The sequence below is a fragment of the Squalius cephalus genome (genome assembly GCF_949319135.1).
Source record: "Squalius cephalus genome assembly, chromosome: 5".
Taxonomy (NCBI): domain Eukaryota; kingdom Metazoa; phylum Chordata; class Actinopteri; order Cypriniformes; family Leuciscidae; genus Squalius; species Squalius cephalus.
The window spans coordinates 46,403,574-46,422,436 of NC_137126.1; the positions used below are offsets into that span (position 1 = coordinate 46,403,574).

General features: G+C 37.3%; 1 protein-coding gene across 4 annotated transcripts in view; it reads left to right on the top strand.

The window, feature by feature from the left end:
- Positions 1-402: 402 nt before the first annotated feature.
- The window catches only part of msi1a (musashi RNA binding protein 1a), a 53,650-nt gene continuing 35,189 nt past the window's right edge, over positions 403-18,863 (top strand). For 2 of the 4 annotated variants that reach the window (XM_079871373.1, XM_079871375.1), the window contains exons 1-6: positions 406-495; positions 601-648; positions 4,805-5,141; positions 5,671-5,711; positions 6,313-6,394; positions 6,496-6,580. In XM_079871373.1, the coding sequence (XP_079727499.1) occupies positions 4,849-5,141; positions 5,671-5,711; positions 6,313-6,394; positions 6,496-6,580 (501 nt within the window). In that variant the 5' untranslated portion in view covers positions 406-495; positions 601-648; positions 4,805-4,848. Of the gene's footprint in view, positions 496-517; positions 692-2,909; positions 3,030-4,804; positions 5,142-5,670; positions 5,712-6,312; positions 6,395-6,495; positions 6,581-18,863 lie in introns of those variants that run through there. The other 2 variants (XM_079871374.1, XM_079871372.1) reach the window with 2 other exon arrangements.

Consider the following 18,863-nt stretch of genomic DNA (forward strand, 5'->3'; position numbering starts at 1 on the left):
ATGCTGCTTTTTCAGTCTTTTTGTAATTTGACAGCTCTTAAGCTTTCGTTTTGCTGCTTGTATATTCTGCCTAACATCTCTTTTTATGTTCCACAGATGAAAGAAAGTGATACGAGTTTGCAACACGTCAGCAAGCAATGCCAGAATTTTCATTTCTGGGTGAACTATCCCTTTAAGAGCACACCAAACTGATCCACCTGATCGGACGGATGTTAAACAAATAAAAAAGTAAAAATAGATGTGCCCTGGTCAGTAGGGGGTTCCCATGTCCTCCGTCCTGACCCCCATCACTAACCCATTCACTAACCAGGCAGGGTGACGCTCGAATGAAACCCCCCTTCATCCCACAGAGAGAGGGAACGCTGTGACCCTATAAATAGAGAAGAGGAATGGTGGTGATATGTTGAAGGAAGGAGGGGGGCATGGAAAAAGGATTAAGAGAGATATTCGGCTGGTGGTCGGGCTGTTCTTGCAGCCCGCGGATCTCTGACTCAGGTAATCCGGATAGGAGAGATATCACATGGGAGTTTCGTGCGATCTTGATGACTGTGAAATGGGCGTTGATGCACTCGTTCTGTTTACCTCTCTTCCTTTTGACAGTGGTGCTGCGCCTTCCCCTGAGGATGGGAAGTGTTTTCATTATTGGAGGTAAAGGTGTGATGACGGAGGAGAGACTGAGCATAGTGTTCAGGTGATCTATGTGTTGATTGGAAGGACCCTTACTTTCTGACTGGCTCATTGGATGCTCTTATCCAATCAGAATATTGTTGAAGTTCACTCCTAGGTAACATAATTGAGTTTGACAAAAAATGTACAGGTAGCCTAGATCTAAACTGAACCTTTTGAGCTATATAACTATCACTAAACAAACAGATACATGTTCAACTGTCTGAGTCAGCTAAGGTTTACTGGCATAACTGTGAACATTTACATTAAGGGCCTAAAATGAACACTCGCCAAGCTCCAAATGCGAGTAAAAAGCGGAGTTGGCGAGTATATGAAACAGTGTCACTCGCCAGTTGGCCGGTAACATTTTTCTGAATCCTAACAATGCATGAACGTGAATAAACGTGAACGACGCTCGGGACAGTTGACGCCGGGCCAACGCTGCATCATCACGGAAGTTTGAAACTTTGCTTGACAATTTATTCAGGTGCAAGAAGACACGAAAGGGAGCTTATTCTGTTACTCGCACATCTGAAGCGCACGCCCAGAAAGCCGCTTCTCAGACAGTGCGCGAATACTAAACTAAGTTTTCTTTCACGTCTTCTTGCACTTGAGCGGACAAATTCACATAAAATGGTGTCAAAAATACAGAGTATCCTAGAAAACATAGTCGGTTATGTCTTATGTCTATAAAGTGTATGTAAACATTTGAGAAAGTAAACGCATGTTACAGTATCATATTGGATCTGTGCATTCGCTCTTAAAGTGACAGCAGCCTAATATTCCTGCTGTGTTTTTAATGTTAATCAAACAACAAACGACAAAGAAAACATCACTCACACAACTTTTGCAACTTTAATAAGGATGTTTAATTTATAGATGACTATGCAGTGTTATTTTACATTTACTTAGGCTACTTTATTAAATTTCTGTACCTTGGAAACTACTGTTAGTCCTACCTGAAAAACCTGAAAATCACTGCTAATTTCATTAGTCTTTGCTCTATTATATTTAATTGTGCTGTTGCTTGTAATTTGAATATTTGTTCATATTTTATTACTGACTGTTTCTTTCTTTAATAATATGTGTATATATATATATATATATATATATATATATATATATATATATATATTAGTTTAAAAGTTTGATAAGAAAATCAGCATATTAGAATGATTTTTGATCATGTGATCATGTGACACTAAAGACTGGAGTAATAACACTGACAATTCAGTTTTGATCACAGGAATAAATTACTTTTTACAATATATTACAATAAAAAACGGTTATGGTAAATTATAATACTTCACAATTTTACGTTTTTTTCTGTATTTTTTATTTTTTAATGCAGCCTCGGTGAGCATAAGAGACTTCTTTTAAAAACATTTTAAAAAATCATACTTATTGTAAACTCATGAACAGTATCTATAGCCATAATAGTGACTTTACTCTCTTTTGGTTTTGCAGTTTGTCAAAGTATACAAGGGAGGAAAAGACACAGAGGTCAAAAGTTAGGCCTCCTTTCCCACTTAACAAAATGAGGGAGGAGATCTCAGGGTTGAGCGAGGTTACAGAGCAACAATAGCATGTGAGAACCTCAGTCAAAAGAGCCACAGGAGTGATGAATGACCAAGAAAATCACACTAGGGGAAGAAATAGAGCAAAACATTTCGTCATCATGTTTCATAGGACTTTTTATTGATATAGTAAACTTTTATAACGCAAAGCTAAATCAATCAACATTTATTGTGGAAAAAAGCATAGGCTAGTTGTGGCTCTGAAAGTTTCTTTTCATTTAACAGGCATTGCATGTTGTCGCAATATATGGGGTAAGTTGTCACATTGGGTTGGCAAATACCTACTAATATAAAAGGTAACAGAAAATATAATTAATAAATTGGCAACATTTGTGAAACACATTTCAGGCTTCATTATATAGTTGACTCTGGTCTGAATGTCAGGGTGGCTTTATAATGTTTACTTGTTGTTGAAGCTACAGCAATATAAAATTCACAAAATCCAATCCTGTCCTTCTGACAGTTTTGAAGTAGATGTTTGAAACCGACACACAAAAGCACCGCTAGAGAAAACAAGCATTTGTGTGTTTAAACTTCTGACTCAAAATCATACAGTTACTGTCCCTCTGACAACAAGCCACATTCCCCCTATTAAAAATGGCTCTGTTTATCTTTTCTGTGCATAACTTCTTATTTTGCTTTTTCCTCTCTTTTGTACCGTTCCAGTGCCTGCTTCATTAACCAACTTCAGTGTTTGAGACGCCAGCCAAGTGCAACAGAATAAAAGTTGCATATTATGAGAACAAATGCACATCAGTCGTTTTCTCCCTCTGTTCTGCCATTCAGGTACATAATGAGGCCTGTGCGAAGCTAGTCCAGATTTGTCATAAATGCATCTTGTCTCATCTTTTCTCTCGTTCTCATCTTTTCTTTCAACCTCTTCTCAACCCCCTTTTCAAACTAATTCCTTCCCCTCCCCCTCTCTCTCGTTCTCTTTATTCAAAGCCATTGATCATGCATGCAGAAATTTAGCACGCCCATAGCTCCAGTCGGGAGCGCTGGGGCGCTGTCCTACATACTGCTTTCTACACACACTCATCCTGAGACCACAATCAAATACACACACACACACACAGGGCAACCACGCTGACAAACCCTGGAGCCGTGATACATAAGCACGCAAATTTTTTACAAATTGTGGCATGTATTCCTACCAGATCGGCATATGAACTGCTCTCAAAACTTTCGGTGCAAAAGTTTTATTTTAGATCTGATCCTTCAGTTTTGGTTCGCTTCACGTTGCATTATTTAATTATTATTTTTTTTAACAAAATTTTTTACCCGTTATATATCTTTCGTTGTTCCCTTTAGTTTCCTTTAGGAGGTGCACTTCTGCTCTTTTTTATTTTCTTAAAATAACTGCTAATATTGTTGGCTTCTGTATGAAACATTGCTTCTTACAAGTTTCTTTGGATAAAAGTTTGCGTTTTTCTATTATTTAATATAAATCTAGTACAGATGCGTGTTTTTTTGCATTCGGTTGTCTTGTGCGTCACTCAAATAAACAAACTGGGAAACATAAAATCAACATTTTATTTTCCACATTTTAGATGCTTTATAAAACAAATAGTTGTTTATGGGATCATCTTTTAAATTCTATTTCAAGTCCAGAGGAAGATGCTCATCTTTTGAAACAGACTCGAATGTCAGTTTAAACTCATTCAACAAATAACAAAACATAAAAACGACAACAATACCACGTGAGATGCTGTTGTTTACAAGGAACAATGCACACCCCTCTGAAGACCACGGATGGTTGTGGTCAGTCTGTCAGTCCCACCCACTCATGCAAACCACCAATCACCTGCTCTTGACTTCTGCCAGTTCAGGCCGACTGGAATCCAGACTACCAATCACCAAACTCACCCTGATGCTGAATGATACTGGCTAATGCGCTGGCTTGGTTTGGTTGATGGTACACACAATAGATCAAGTCCAGTCACTCAGAAGTCATGAATATGCTAGACAGACACACATCTATCTATCATTCTGTCGTTCTATCTATCTTTCTATCTGTCTGTGTTTATAAATGTATACTTTTTATTTTTATTCAGTCTGTTTGACCGATTTTCTTTCTATCCCTGTCTATAATCAATGCTGTCATCTATCTATCTATCTATCTATCTATCTATCTATCTATCTATCTATCTATCTATCTATCTATCTATCTATCTATCTATCTATCTATCTATCTATCTATCTATCTATCTATCTATCTATCTATGTTTATGAATGTATCATTTTTATCCATCCATCCATCCATCCATCTGTCTGTTTATAAATGTATAATTTTTATTTTTATTTGCTATCTATCTATCTATCTATCTATCTATCTATCTATCTATCTATCTATCTATCTATCTATCTATCTGTCTGTCTGTCTGTCTGTCTGTCTGTCTGTCTGTCTGTCTGTCTGTCTACATCTATATCTGTCTATATATCTATCTGTCTGTTTATAAATCTATACTTTTTCTTTTTATTCAGTCTGTTTGACTGCTTTTCTTCCTGTCTATAATTAATGCTATCCATCTATCTGTCTGTCTTTCTGTCTCTTTCTTCAGACTGACCACGTTTCGACTCTGCTTCTGCTACTGTAAAACAGCAGATGAAAGCAGGAGGGGGCGGGGCCAGGGAGAGCGAGAGGGCGGAGCCGACAACCAGAGTCCGGGAAAAGTCAAACGGGAGGCGGGGCCTCAGTGTCTGCGCAAACCCCGCTTGGCCCGTCCTCCTCCAGACGGGCCCCTCCCTCCCCCACCCCCTCGGGCCACCCGCTCTTGAGTTGGAGACTCCTGGCTCCCGTTCGGCTCAGTCCGGGCAACAGAGGGACACGGGAATGGACACAGAAGGGAGTCAGAGCAGCCTGTCGTCCTCCACGCAGGACTCCCCGCACGACCCCTGGTAAAGCTCCTTTCCGCGCGCTCCGTTTGACTTTTCCTTGCGAACGGGAGATCTATATACTATATATAAAGCTGAGAGTTTTGGGACCAGGAGGGAAGAGACCACCGGAGACAAAAGACAGAAGCGCGGGTCCCTTTACGAAAGAGCGAAAATGGAAACAATGTAACAGCCAGGAGCCTCACTGTTACATTGTTCCCATGTTCCCTCTTTCCAGGACGCGCGCTGTTACATTGTTTCCATCTGTTACATTTGGAACTGTTACATTGTTTCCAGCCTGTTAATATTTTTACATTCCATTTCGCCCGTTCAAAAGGGGATGATCGAACTTGTTACTTTTTAGAGGAGAGGAAATAATTAATTCTGCGTTTTCATTGGAAATAACGGCACACATCCATCATGGCCGAATTTCACTTTTCCACTTGATTGTTATTCTGGCGGGTTGATTGCTGTATGTGCACATGCATCAGCAATCAATCGCGTTTCAGAAGACTTTCAGATGTCTGATCTGGCTCTCTTTTTCACCTTTCAGCAAAATGTTCATCGGCGGGCTGAGCTGGCAGACGACACAAGGTGAGACACGCGTGATCTTCTGTCCTGCCTGAGACTTCCACTAAAAACTCGTGCATGGGTTGCTGTGAGCTTACAGGAGCATGTTTTCTTTCATAATGTTTGTTTGGCTAGAAACAGAAAGCGAATAGTTCATACACCGTGAAATCAAAGCATGCATTCAACGCACGAGCCTAGATATACTTTACGTAGAAGATGATGTATAGATCAATACGTGACAGGTTTTGTCAGAAAACTTCCTCGAAAGCTACGGATGATCTATATAATGAGCTCGTGGAGATTTGAGGTGAAAGCAAGGGCGCTAGCGAGGAAGCACTGATGTGCCTGAATACATGCAACATGCAGAGTGGAAAATCTCTCAGAGAGCAAGCGCACTGTGTATACCTGCGTTGTTATTCAAATACACAGCTTAACTTAGAAGATTATAATAAGAATGCTTTCCAGAGCTTTATAACGAGCGCTTTGTTGAGATGCAAAGTGGTCACAGATGAGCAGTCCCAATGCTGAACTAGCAGCGAGCTTTTTGTTTAAGGTACATCAAGCACGATTTGTGTCACTAAACCGGTGCTGTGAAATAAACGCATTGTGTTTTTTCTTTCTCCAGAGGGACTGAAGGAATACTTTTGTAAATTCGGCGAGGTGAAGGAGTGTATGGTGATGCGGGATCCGGTTACGAAGCGGTCGAGGTGAGGGGGAGGCGCGCGCACATCCACTGCTGACTTGTTGTTTGTGTGTTTGTAACTCAACTCTTATGCGTAATGTGTGTGCATGCACTGCTTTTGCGCAGGGGCTTTGGATTTGTCACCTATGTAGACCAGACCGGTGTGGATAAAGTTTTGGCCCAAAACAGACACGAGTTGGATTCAAAAACAGTGAGTTTAAAATTTTTTTTTTTTATATCATTCTTATTATGCTGCATATCAATCATTTGCTTACTTAATATAGCTTAAATGCGTGCACATTGCATGAAAATAATAATAATCCAGCAGTGTAACCTGTGGTTTTACTGGCTTATTCGTTTGTTTTTGAAGCAGTTCGCCTTATATTCGTTCGTTCGTTCATTCCCTCGCAAGATTTAAGCACTTCAATGGTTTGAATGCTTTGCGGTGGTTTTCTCTTTTGATCACTTTAAGTCCACATGCACGAGGTCCGTTCCAGCAGGTCTGACTGACGCAGAGCGCGCCACATGAAAGCGTTCTTTCTCGCTTTTCATCGCCATGGCAACCAGGGGAGCGAAACGGGGCAGAATCAAACTTTTCAAAAACTTCTAGGATTCGATCAACATTCCAAAAGTGTTGTGTAGGCGCTTGCATGTACTTTAAGAACCGCTGTAAATCGTCGAGGATTTAGTTTTATTATTACTAAAACTATGCCATGCCTATGGTAATAATATGTTATTATTTGAAGTACTATTTCATTATGGTATCTATCAAAATAAAACTTTTTTATACTTTTTTAATAAAACGTTTGTAGTCGTGATGTAGCCTATAGTCACATTTGACAGCTGTATTGTTCATATGTGTATTTTTTTTAATCATTAATGTTATCATTATACATTAAGAAGGTTTAGATACTAGCCACAATCTAGAAAAATTGTGAATTTAATTTGCATCAGTGTTTCTCAGCTGGTTTTGCGTCAGGGCCCAGACTTTACATCAGACATCACTGTATCCAAATTGTTTAAAAATTTTATTAAAATAAACCATCCACTTTCACTAAGACTGGTGGTACAGCTAATTTGATTATACTTAAAAATTGAAGACATCAATTGACCCTTTTAAGTTGAACTAGGTGGACATTTTTTACCGTGTTGAAATATATTAAATGAACTGGATAGGTTAAACACTATGCAAAAATGATTAACATGACATGGGCTGAATAGGAAAACTGACAATTTTGCAGATGCATAAACAACGGAAGTGATTTGCCAGCCAAACATATTGCTAAAAGTTATATATTAGTATTAGCCATATAGTGACAGGTGAATTTATAGTAAAGTTTGATTAGTCGAACAGCCTTTGATGTCAAATGTAGAGCTTTTTCTCCTCCATTTTAACAGTTTAGCTTGTACATTTCACAATTATGATGAATATGCATGTTTGCATTTTATTAGATTCATTTATTGTTTTATCCCTGATGTCTGTGACCCGATCAGAACAGTTTTTTGGGATGCAACCCACCAGGGGTGTTGAGATCCATGACTACTATGGTAATGGCATAGTATTCTTTGAAGGCCTTTACAGTTGTCATAATATGTATTTGGTGATGTTTGATATGTATTTGCCGTGATGGTTTTAAATGACATGAAACTATGAAACTTAATCCATTTTGAATTCGCTCCAGGGCTTTTTGTCCACTTTTGACCACATTATGGTGCTAGCTAGTAGCTCTATTTGAATAAGCTCCCAGGTCGTGTTTGAATATGTGAGTCCTGGGACGTCATTGATGGTCCTTTGTCAGAACTGTGTGGGTGTGTCAGCAGAGAAAACCAGCCAGAGCTTTACAACAGAGATGGCACAGACCATGTGTATATGGGGTTGTATTTGTTTGTTGTAAAATTTGGGCTGTGTTGTGGCCTGTTCCTAGTCTTTTCACATTAAAGAACGAGGCTAGCCGAATCATGTTTCAACGCATTTATTTGCAGCAAGAGTATTTACAACTATTAATGGTGACTTAAACACCACTGCGCAGAGAGACTCAGCCTGGCAACACTTCAGTCTCTTGGGTTTGGTCGCCATGTGGGACTATCATCACCATAACAACTTTGTTGGTTATATCCGAGAGTGTCGCACACTTAACCACGGCTATTAACCACTGTGCCCCTGCATAAAGGCCCTGTATACTCACAGAGAAGTTCTTTTCGCTCTTTGCTTAGGGGTAAACAGGTTGAAATACTGGCGTTGTTTAATGAATATGTAAATATGCGCTGCGCTCGTTCCTCTCGATAACAAAATAAACACACCACTAAAATGACAGTGGTAAGAAAACAGCAGTTCATAAAAAGCATCTGATCACAGCGATGTGGATGTTTGCACGAGTTCTGCAATTCAGCACTCCAGTCAAATCTCGTCACGTTTATTTATAAAGCGCTTTCTACAATAGATTGCTTTAGCAAAGCAGCTTTACAGTATTAAACATGAAAAAATACGCCATTGACGTGTTAGTGTCACTTTCAATTGGAATTACAACTTTAGTGTCTATAAATCAGCTCTCTAGTGTTCATGTTTCACATCTGACCTTGACGGACTAAACTGAAGAAATGAATCAATTTCCACGCCAAAGAAGGCGGAGCCTTTGAGCCACACCCACCTATTACATAATCGCCACGGACCAATGGTAGTTTGAGTAACACTTGATGGTGTAGAATTATGTATATAAATCTCTTTATTTTCTGTTTTGAAAAATGGATGGCATCATAGTTGCATCCAGGGCTTGGCACACAAACCCGCCTCTCCTCACTCGCTCGATTAATTTGCTCCGGATGAATATTGTTGCTGTTACAGGGCTTGAATTTCGGCATGGGATTGTGCGTATTGTGCATAATTTTACTTATTCCCGCAGATTTTGTGCAGGGAATAAACATAAAGCCGCATCTCAGTACTAAATTAAGTTCTTTTTCTCTGCTTATTGTGCTTAAACAGTCAAATACACACAAAATAATGTCTAAATGCCAGTCTTGGTGATATTCATGTAAACAGTCATGTTTTAAGTGAATGTAAACAGTTGAGAAAGAAAACGCATGTGTAACAGTATAATAGATCTGTGCGTCATGTCTTAAAGTGACAGCAGCCTAATAAACCTGCTGCCAAATTATGAGATAATATAAAAAATATCTATATGGCAATTTTCCCCATGGTGTCATATCGATATTTCCCCAGTATTGATGTCAAAATTGTGGCCAATGAAAATGCTGAGTGGCTAGTAACTTTGGAAAATCACTAGCCACAGTGACTGACTGAGCAAAAAAGTTCATGTCAAGCCCTGGTTGCATCATATCAAGCAAATGTATGTTGTGAGGTCAAGTACATTTTTGCATAAATTCAGTAAGGAATTAGGACAGATTGACACACATAGAGACACTGTTTTATTTTTAATGCTCGAAAGCAATTCTGTTCTAGAATATAATACTTTGTGGCTTCTTAAAGTGGACATGAAGCGATGTTCTTTTCGGAATGTGATGTACTGATAAGTGAAACAGAATATTCAGTGGGAGAAAATGTAGGCTAGGACTTATCCTTCAGGAAATTGAGAGTACTTACAACTAGAAAAAAAAGTATCTAAAAGAGAGTGATTCAAAATAATTTTAGGGTGATTCATTTTTATGAAGACATTTTTTTTCCCCTGTGGTATAACATTAATGTTAATCACATATCATTTATATAAGTGAAAGTCTATCTTTTTTTTTTTTTAAAGAAATTGTTGCTTTTATTTAGCAATGATGAATTCAACTGATCAAAAGTGACAGTAAAATAACATTACAAATTATTTCTATTTCAAATAAAGGCTGTTCTTTTGAACTTTATTAATCAAAGAATCCTGGGGCCGTATTCACAAAGCATTTTATCTTACCACTAGGAGTACTCCTAAATCACACTAAAAGATTTTAGCTAGGAGTTTTCTCTTAAAAGTTATTCACAACGCCTTTCAGACCTACTCTTAGTAAAGAAAAATGACAACTCCTAAACTAAGAGTGAGTCTTCGTTGCTATGGATGACGTCATTACTCATGCACGAGCTTGACTGAAGTGACCACCTTGATTGGCTGATGATTGTAACGCGGGAATGATTCCAAACCCCTCCCCTACGATGATGAGTGACAGGTGACAGGTCTGAGAATGCGTGCGCTACACAAGTAGTGCGAAGGACGGAAGATGATGAATAACTGAATAAATAGCCTAAATGAATAAAGAGTAAGGCAAATAGCCTAGTAGCCTAATGAAACATATGGATTGATGCAATATCTTTGCAACATTATTGAATTAATCTGTCACTATATGCCTCTGCCTACGTTTGCAAAGAGAAGAACATTTTAATTTGATTCACAATGAAACGTTACAATTAGTTTACATGCAATGAGTAGCCTAGTTTTGGTTGTTGTTGGTGGCGTTATTGCATCCCTAGTTATGCCTACAATGCAAAATAGTTCCCTCGTGATTGGAAGCTCCTGTAGCCGCCGCATACGCATTTCAAAACATCGCAACGTGAAATGCCACAAAAAGCGGTTTGTGAAGGTCTTAGTGAGTTAGGAGTCCTCTCGACTTCTTTTAAGCTGTCCCAGGCTTAGGTGCTACTTTTAGGGCTAAAATGCTTCGTGAATTACTCTTAGTCAAAAAATTAGGAGTCCTAACGTTACGAGTGACACGCCCATTATTTTTAGGAGTTGCTCCTAAATTCACCAGTTAGGAGCTACTTTTAGCCTTAAAATTCTTTGTGAATACGGCCCCTGAAAAATAAACAGTATTACAGATTTCACACAAATATCAAGCAGCAAATCAACATATAAGAATGATTTCTGAAGGATCATGTGACACTGAAGACCGGAGTAATGATGCTGGAAACTCAGCTTTGCAAAAATGAAATGAGTTATTTTAAATCGTAATTATAATTCACATGCTTTTACTGTATTTTCGATCAAAATAAATGCAGGCTTTGGTGATGAGCATAAGAGACGACTTTAGAAGCGACCCGGATGATTCTGGTAGCTGTGATGTAAATCTCCATCACAGGTAGCCTATTAAGTGAAGCATGATTTCTGTGTGCTGTGATGCAAAGGCTAATCAGTGTGTTGATTGTGTATTGACGGGTTTGAATGAGCCTTTGGCGTGGTATTTGAGCCTCTGTTGTGGTAATGTTGTGGTGGGGGTTATTAGGTCACTCCAGTGGGGTCTGAAAGGCTGTGTGGGGAGGGATCCACAATAACAGGAAGCAATTTTGATAGATAAGACTATTGTGAAAACAGCTCCTCGTCCACTTTCAGCTGTGTTTTGAGATTCCAGAGGAACTGCCGAAGAATCGGCAACAGTCTGTAACACAGATGGCAGTATGTGCTTTTCTTTTTAATTTGATATTTGATGTGGTGCTTGTGTAGAGAACTGTAAAGTTGTGCATGTAACAGTAAAGCGTTTCCATGCTGTCCTTCATTATTCAACATTTTCCATCCTTCTGTTGAGTGTTTTCCTGTTTCTTGCTTTTGCCGTCCACGCGAGGAAATGAAACGAAGATATTGTGAGAGTCTGTGTTGAAAACAGAAAGAATGTGCCATGCTGAGAGTGTTTTTGCGTGCTGTCGGGCCTCAGAAGAAAGAATGAAAGAGGATAGGTTGGTTGAGTTCTGGAAACGAGAGGTCATTTGGTCAAATCTCGTAAAAAATTAAAATTAAAACAGACATGACAGAATGTGCACTTCTCCCGAGTTAGATAAGAGACAACAACCATGTGAAAAATATGTAGGTGTCTGATTTGTGTGTTTGTGTACGTAGTCCAAAAAAAATTCAGGGCCGTATCTTAAAAAACTATTGGACGTCAATGTTGTACATTGTCTTGAAATTTATAATATTTATATATTTTTTTTTATTTCTTACCACCATTATGCTAAGGTATTGCCTTATAAAATAAGAGGTGGTTGTCAAAGTGTTGTTACATGGTATGCTAAGGCTTTCTAAAGCTGTGTTCCTAATGACACACTATACTTGTGCTCAATGTACTCAACCGTTTAATGTATAAATGTAATAAGGTTATTTTTGTCATTCAGCCTCAGAGCCTGACAGCCCCATCCTAAATGTTATGTAATTAAAGCTGTGACAGTGTACAACATTCCATATTTATTAAGAATTATATCCAGATATTTAAAGTACAACTTTTCTTTTTACATTTTTTTCTGTGTGAACACTAAAACAGCATAGAATAGTGCATTAGTATTCGAATTGGGATGCACCTTATATAAAAATATTATTATATATTATGTCATATTGAAATGTGGTCACTATATTTTGGCCAAATAAGCACAGAAAACCTGGATCACATTTTAAATAAAAGTCGCAATTTTTATCAGAAAACTCACATTTCGGCTTTCCCCTGAATCACGCATCCCTAGTTGTTAGTTGGTTGCTTACCAGCCGAAGTCAAAAGATTCCAGCTGTTTTCAATGGTCTGCACAATCATTCACGTCTGTAGCACAAATGGTGCAGAATGAGATACACAGCTAATTTTAATATTTAGTGTTAGGAGTTTGTTCAGATTTAAATGATTAAACAAGATCGTTTCAATGCTGTGTAAAAAGACAAACTGCAAATATCAAACCTGAACAAGTGCAAATGGGAACAATGTGGATCTGCATTTGTCAAATGAGATTAGTTAGGCTCAATATTTGAATACGAACTTCAATTAAACTTATTCGTGTAGCAAAAGAGATTAACTCTTTCCCTGCCATTGACTTGATTTTCCGTCATTTATGACACAACGCTTCCCCGCCATTGACAAGTTTTCCCGCCAATCATTTTTATAAGGTAGGCGGCGCTATTACGCATCTTACACATCTTCTGAACTAGCACAGGATCGCCAGATCCCAAAACAATGCAATGAAGATCTGTGTACAGCATATCAATCAAAACTGGCTAATGGTACCGACCCAGGACGAGGACTGTGAAGTTTTGGGGGATGTTGATCTATGTTTTGAACATCGTTCTGAATCTGATCAGGGGCCTCATTTATAAAACTGTGTGTAGGAACCTTACTAAAAGTGTACGTGCGCCCGAAAGCCAAAAATGGCGTACGCAAAAAAATATTCAGACTTATAAAACCGTGCGTACGCCAGAACCTGCGCAGAATTCACTTTATAAATCCCAGTCAGCGGAAGATTGTGCATACATGCGTCTCCACCCGAAATAACCATATATGGAGCTTACAACGCCTAGTTTTACTATGCAGATCCTCATCTACATATCATTTGCATATGATTATTCATCCACGTGATAACTTAAACGTTATCACGTGGATGAATAATCATATGCAAATGATATAAACGGTACAAGAAACATTACATTAATACAAATCAAGTAGTTGTCTATCCTTGCCTTGTTTTTGAATAGCCTGAAAATCAAATAGTGTAAAATACATTTCAGAGAAAGTTTTTCTCAATCTTTTCCACTTGCCGAATTGTATTTTTAATTGATTTATATTTTTAATGGAAACAGATAGGCCTTGGGCATTATTTGCACAAAACTATTTTCTCAGACAATCTGGTATTATCATGATAAGCAAATATCTCTGTGGTTAAAACATTAAAGCACGCCACAAAAGAAGTGTTCAAAAACAATCACATCCACAACAAATATTTCTAATGATTGAATTTAAAAAAATGTTGTAACTTCAGTAATGATTTCATGTTTAAGTGTTTAACTCCATTAATTTGAATGGCATATTTAATATAAATGTTTATATCAGAAGTATTTTATTTATTTAAACTGTTATTTGCGTCAGTTTCACTAAACGGCTCAACACACTCGCTGCCGCGGACATTTAAGAAGGAATGGATATTTGCTTCAAGTGACAGGCTTGGTGATTGAAATTGTATTTGTATAATCTTTCTGTATATGTTTAATTTTCTTTAGATTTTCTGTATAAAAGTGACCAAAAATACATTTAACTCCAGCTCACCATCGGTGTCGCCAAAGTGCTCCATCTCCAAAACGTTCGTACGCATGGGTCAGAGTTTGCGTGCAGGTGCGCAAATTTTCCCGTCAAGTTTTTCTTTATAAATCCCACCTTTTGCGCAGGAACTGGTGTACGCATGTTTTCAGCCCCGTTTTGTGCGTACGCAAGCTTTATAAATGAGGCCCCTGGTCTTTGAGATTTTCTCAGCTATTTGTTCGAAAATGTTGCTTTTTTAATGAAACACCCACTTTCAAGTTAGTTTAAAGGCAGTCTCTGTTATTTTATTTATAAATACATATTGATTGTTCAGATATATGAATGCTTTGCGAAAATAATCCAAAATGCGGGCGCTGACTGGCAACTAAAAAAAAAAAAAAAAAACGCTGGTGAGGAAAGAGTTAAAAATCCTGCTGAATAAACATCCAGTTTTGCAATAAACACATAAGAAATGTGTCTGTTCATTCATTCCTGAAATTGCTTTTTCAATTTTATTGCACATTCAGCTCAGACATGCTTGTTTAGCCATGTACTACAAGCTGTATTGATAATATAGTGATCAAATCTTCTAGACTCAGTGGCGTTTGGTGGAAATGAACTGCTATTATTCTAGCAGTTGACACACACATGAAAAAATGTGTCTCTGATAGCTTGTGGCTTGATGCGTTTATGCTTTTACTTTATCATGCAATGTTTGTGCTTAATACAGCCTTAAATCTAAACCTTTTTTTTCTGGATAATTTCAGCTTTGAAAAAAAAAAACATTTAAGTTCGGATTTCAAGACCAGAGACATTCCTGTGTTGTGTGTTGCGCAGAACTGGTACAAGGACACTTGAAATGATTTGGATGAGAGTCCCGTTGGAGGCCTTGAGTGTGTCATTGACGTGCAAGAGTGTGTGTGATGGTTTAGCGGTAGATTCTGAAGATTAGATCTGAAATGCTGACGGCATGAGGAGGTTCGGGCCGCGGGACAGAGGGAGAGAGAGAGAGAGAGAGAGAGAGAGAGAGAGAGAGAGAATTCCCTGTCCGTAATTAGTATGGATCGCAAAAGCAAGTAATCGGATTGAGGGAAACAAACTGGATTGCATTTCCGAGGTAGCTACGTGGCTGAAGCCAAAGCCTCTCCTGAGATTTTGCATTGTGTCAGCACACACACTCTCACCTTTGTTCCGTCTTGGTCACGGTGTGGGGTTGTTGAGCCTCATTAACGAGCATCGTTAGCTAATTGCTTTGCCATTGTTCACTCATGCACAGTGACCTTGATGGCCCAGTCCCATATACAACAGCAGATCTTCCTCCTCCAGTAACACACTTTCAAACACTGACAGTTTTAATGCAGTCTGTGTATATAGAGAAATATTGGCCTAAACTGATAATGACCGTATTTATGTAAGCTTTGTTTAAAATGGTTTTAAATATGCGGCGAGCTTGAGCAAGAGGGCTTCCCCAGTTGAGTCTTGATTTAGCTTTCTTTCACAATTCACATTTATAGTGTGTTCACTACCAATATTCTTCGTAAAGCAACTTAGGAAAATAGGCATTGTGAATGTTGCCATACAACTATCTGTCTGTCTGTCTGTCTGTCTGTCTATCATTTATGTAATATATTATAATATAAATATATATATAAATATATATATATATATATATATATATATATATATATATATATAATGAACTGTATTTGAAAAGAATGTATACCATATAAGGATGCTATATGTGAAATAAAAAAATGATATACAATTATTTAAAATTAATTTTATATATATATATATATATATATATATATATATATATATATATATATATATATATTTATGTATACTGTGTATATATATATATATATATATATATATATATATATATATACTGTATATATATTTATTTATATTAGTGCTGGGCAATGATTAATCGCATCCAAAATAAAAGTTTGTGTTTACATAATATATGTGTGTGTACTGTGTATAATTATTTTGTATATATAAATACACACATATGCTTATGTATTTAAGAAATATTTGCCTGTATATATATATATATATATATATATATATATATATATATATTTATATATTTATATATATTATATATTTATACATAATTTATAATACAAATTGCCCAGCACTATATATATAATTTTTATATTTCACATATAGCATCTCTACATGTTATACACTCTTTGCTAATAAAGTTTAGTTTAGTGGGCTTCAATATAGAAATCTAGGGTTCTTGACTCCGTTTTAAAGATCCCTTTATGCCAAAAGTATTCATATGTCTAAGGAGAAATGTCTTAAATGATTGCATATTAATACTGTCATTAATGTGTTCATTAAATAATTTTTTTCCCCTACTGATAAAGTATGTTTACAAGCTGTTAAATTCATACAAATTTAATGAAAATGAAAAATTAATGAAAGAAAAATTAATTAAAACTGATTCCATGATGGGAACCCTTAAAAGGTTCTGCATATGAAACGACTGACAGAACCCTTTAAGATTCTATATAGAACCTTTTTTCTAAGAGTGTAACATTAGAAATCTAACAGTTTCCCTCATAATTATTAATTATTATTTTTTAAGTCAATAAAGGGTTTAGCAAAGTAACAGAACACCTTGGGAAATCATTCATGTCTCTAGCACAAATGCTGGTGGATGAGGTATACGCACTGAAGTTTACTACTTGTTATAGGTTTGTTCAAAATCACTAACTACAGTTTATTTACACTAACTATATGAGTGGTAATAGTGATGCTTAACTTGGCTTGAAGGAACTTTAAAGAGTGTATATGAGCTCCTGTGTTTAAAATCAGGTAGAAGCTGATAAAAGAGTGAATAGGAAATATACTTGTGTAGTTTGGTTTGATTTGTTGATGGTTGTGTGGAGTGAAAGGCAAGCTGTGTGTGTGTGTGTGTGTGTGTGTGTGTGTGTGTGTGTGTGTGCTCGCTCATGAGGGGGTGGACCTCTCTCCGTCCCATCTGTTTGGGGTTCATCTTTGTCCTTATAATTAATGAAAGCAGAGGGGGCTTCATGACACACACACACACACACACACACACACACACACACACACACACACACACACACACACACACACACACACACACACACACACACAATCAACACCCTGAGCTTTTCACTAGCAGGTTTTGTTTTAGCTGAATTGCGCCTTCTCTCTCTTCCTTCTCTTTTGTTGTTTTCATTTACTTTTTTTTTGTTTTTGCCGTTTCGTGCTGATTAATTTGCCCTCACCCCCTTCCTGCCTCTCTCTCTCGCTCTCTCTCTCTCTCTGTTTTCTCCGTATCTCCTCCCTCTCAGCTCCGAGCAGAGATTGGATGGTGGGATAGGCTTTGCCTGCCCTCAGGCCTGAAAAGAGGATTGTTTGGAAACAGATCTGTTCCAGTAACCTGTAAAAGGAGTAGCCTTCGTCAACACACACACACACACTTGTGTTTCTATCAGTTTGTTCTTTCTGTCTGATACTTAAAACTGTAGCAGTGTCATTTCTGACCTCATTTTGGATTCCGTAAAGCTTTGGTTATCCATAGATGTTACAACATATTTGAAGGAATATGCTCAGTGTGTTCAGATATTTTTAAAGACGGAACTATATGATTTTCATGAGTTAGGGCTACACATTTTTACAAACCCCTAACCCTACAATCTTAAAAATAAAGTTTCTTTATTGGCATTTATGGTTCCATGAAGAAACTTTAACATCCACGGAACCTTTCCAGTGCACTAAAGATTCATTATAGTGGAAAAAGATTCTTCAGATTCTTCAACTAAGAGTTATTTTAAGAACCGTTGACTGGTTCTTTGGGGAACCAAAAATGGTTCTTCCATTGCTTCGTTGCGAATACACACTTTTGGAAACACACAGACATTGCACTAAAAACACCACATAAGCATCCACAAATCACAGTGAATTTTCCCCGGGCCAAACGTCACTTGTTTCTTCAGAAAATGTTAAAATATTAATAAAAATTAAAAGATACAATTAAAAAAATAGTATTGTAATCTGGCACGCTCAAATATAATGTGCTAACATACACTATGCTGTTCAAATGTTTGGGGTCAGTAAGATTAGGGTTTTTTTTAAAAAAGAAATTAATACTTTAACCCTCTGGGTTACGCAATATATATATTTTTAACGTTTTTAAATTTTATCTTCATTGTAATGGGGTGACACTTTGTCGCATTAGCTATGTGAACACACACATAAAAATTCATAGATGGTGTAAATAAATAAAAAGTAACACTTGGTACCTTCACGGTCAATAATGACCGATATAGGAAATTAATGGGAAATACGAAAAAATACGAAAACTCAGAGAATCTTTTGGTGGTACAAAGTACAAATCAGCCATGACGCAAAACAACAAAAACAAACCACACAGCAATGAAGGGGTTAATTTTCAAAACACACATTTGAATTAGTATAATTGTAATAAAGCAAGATCTTGCAAATGTGTGAAAAAAATCAACAATTCAACCCCAATGCACAGA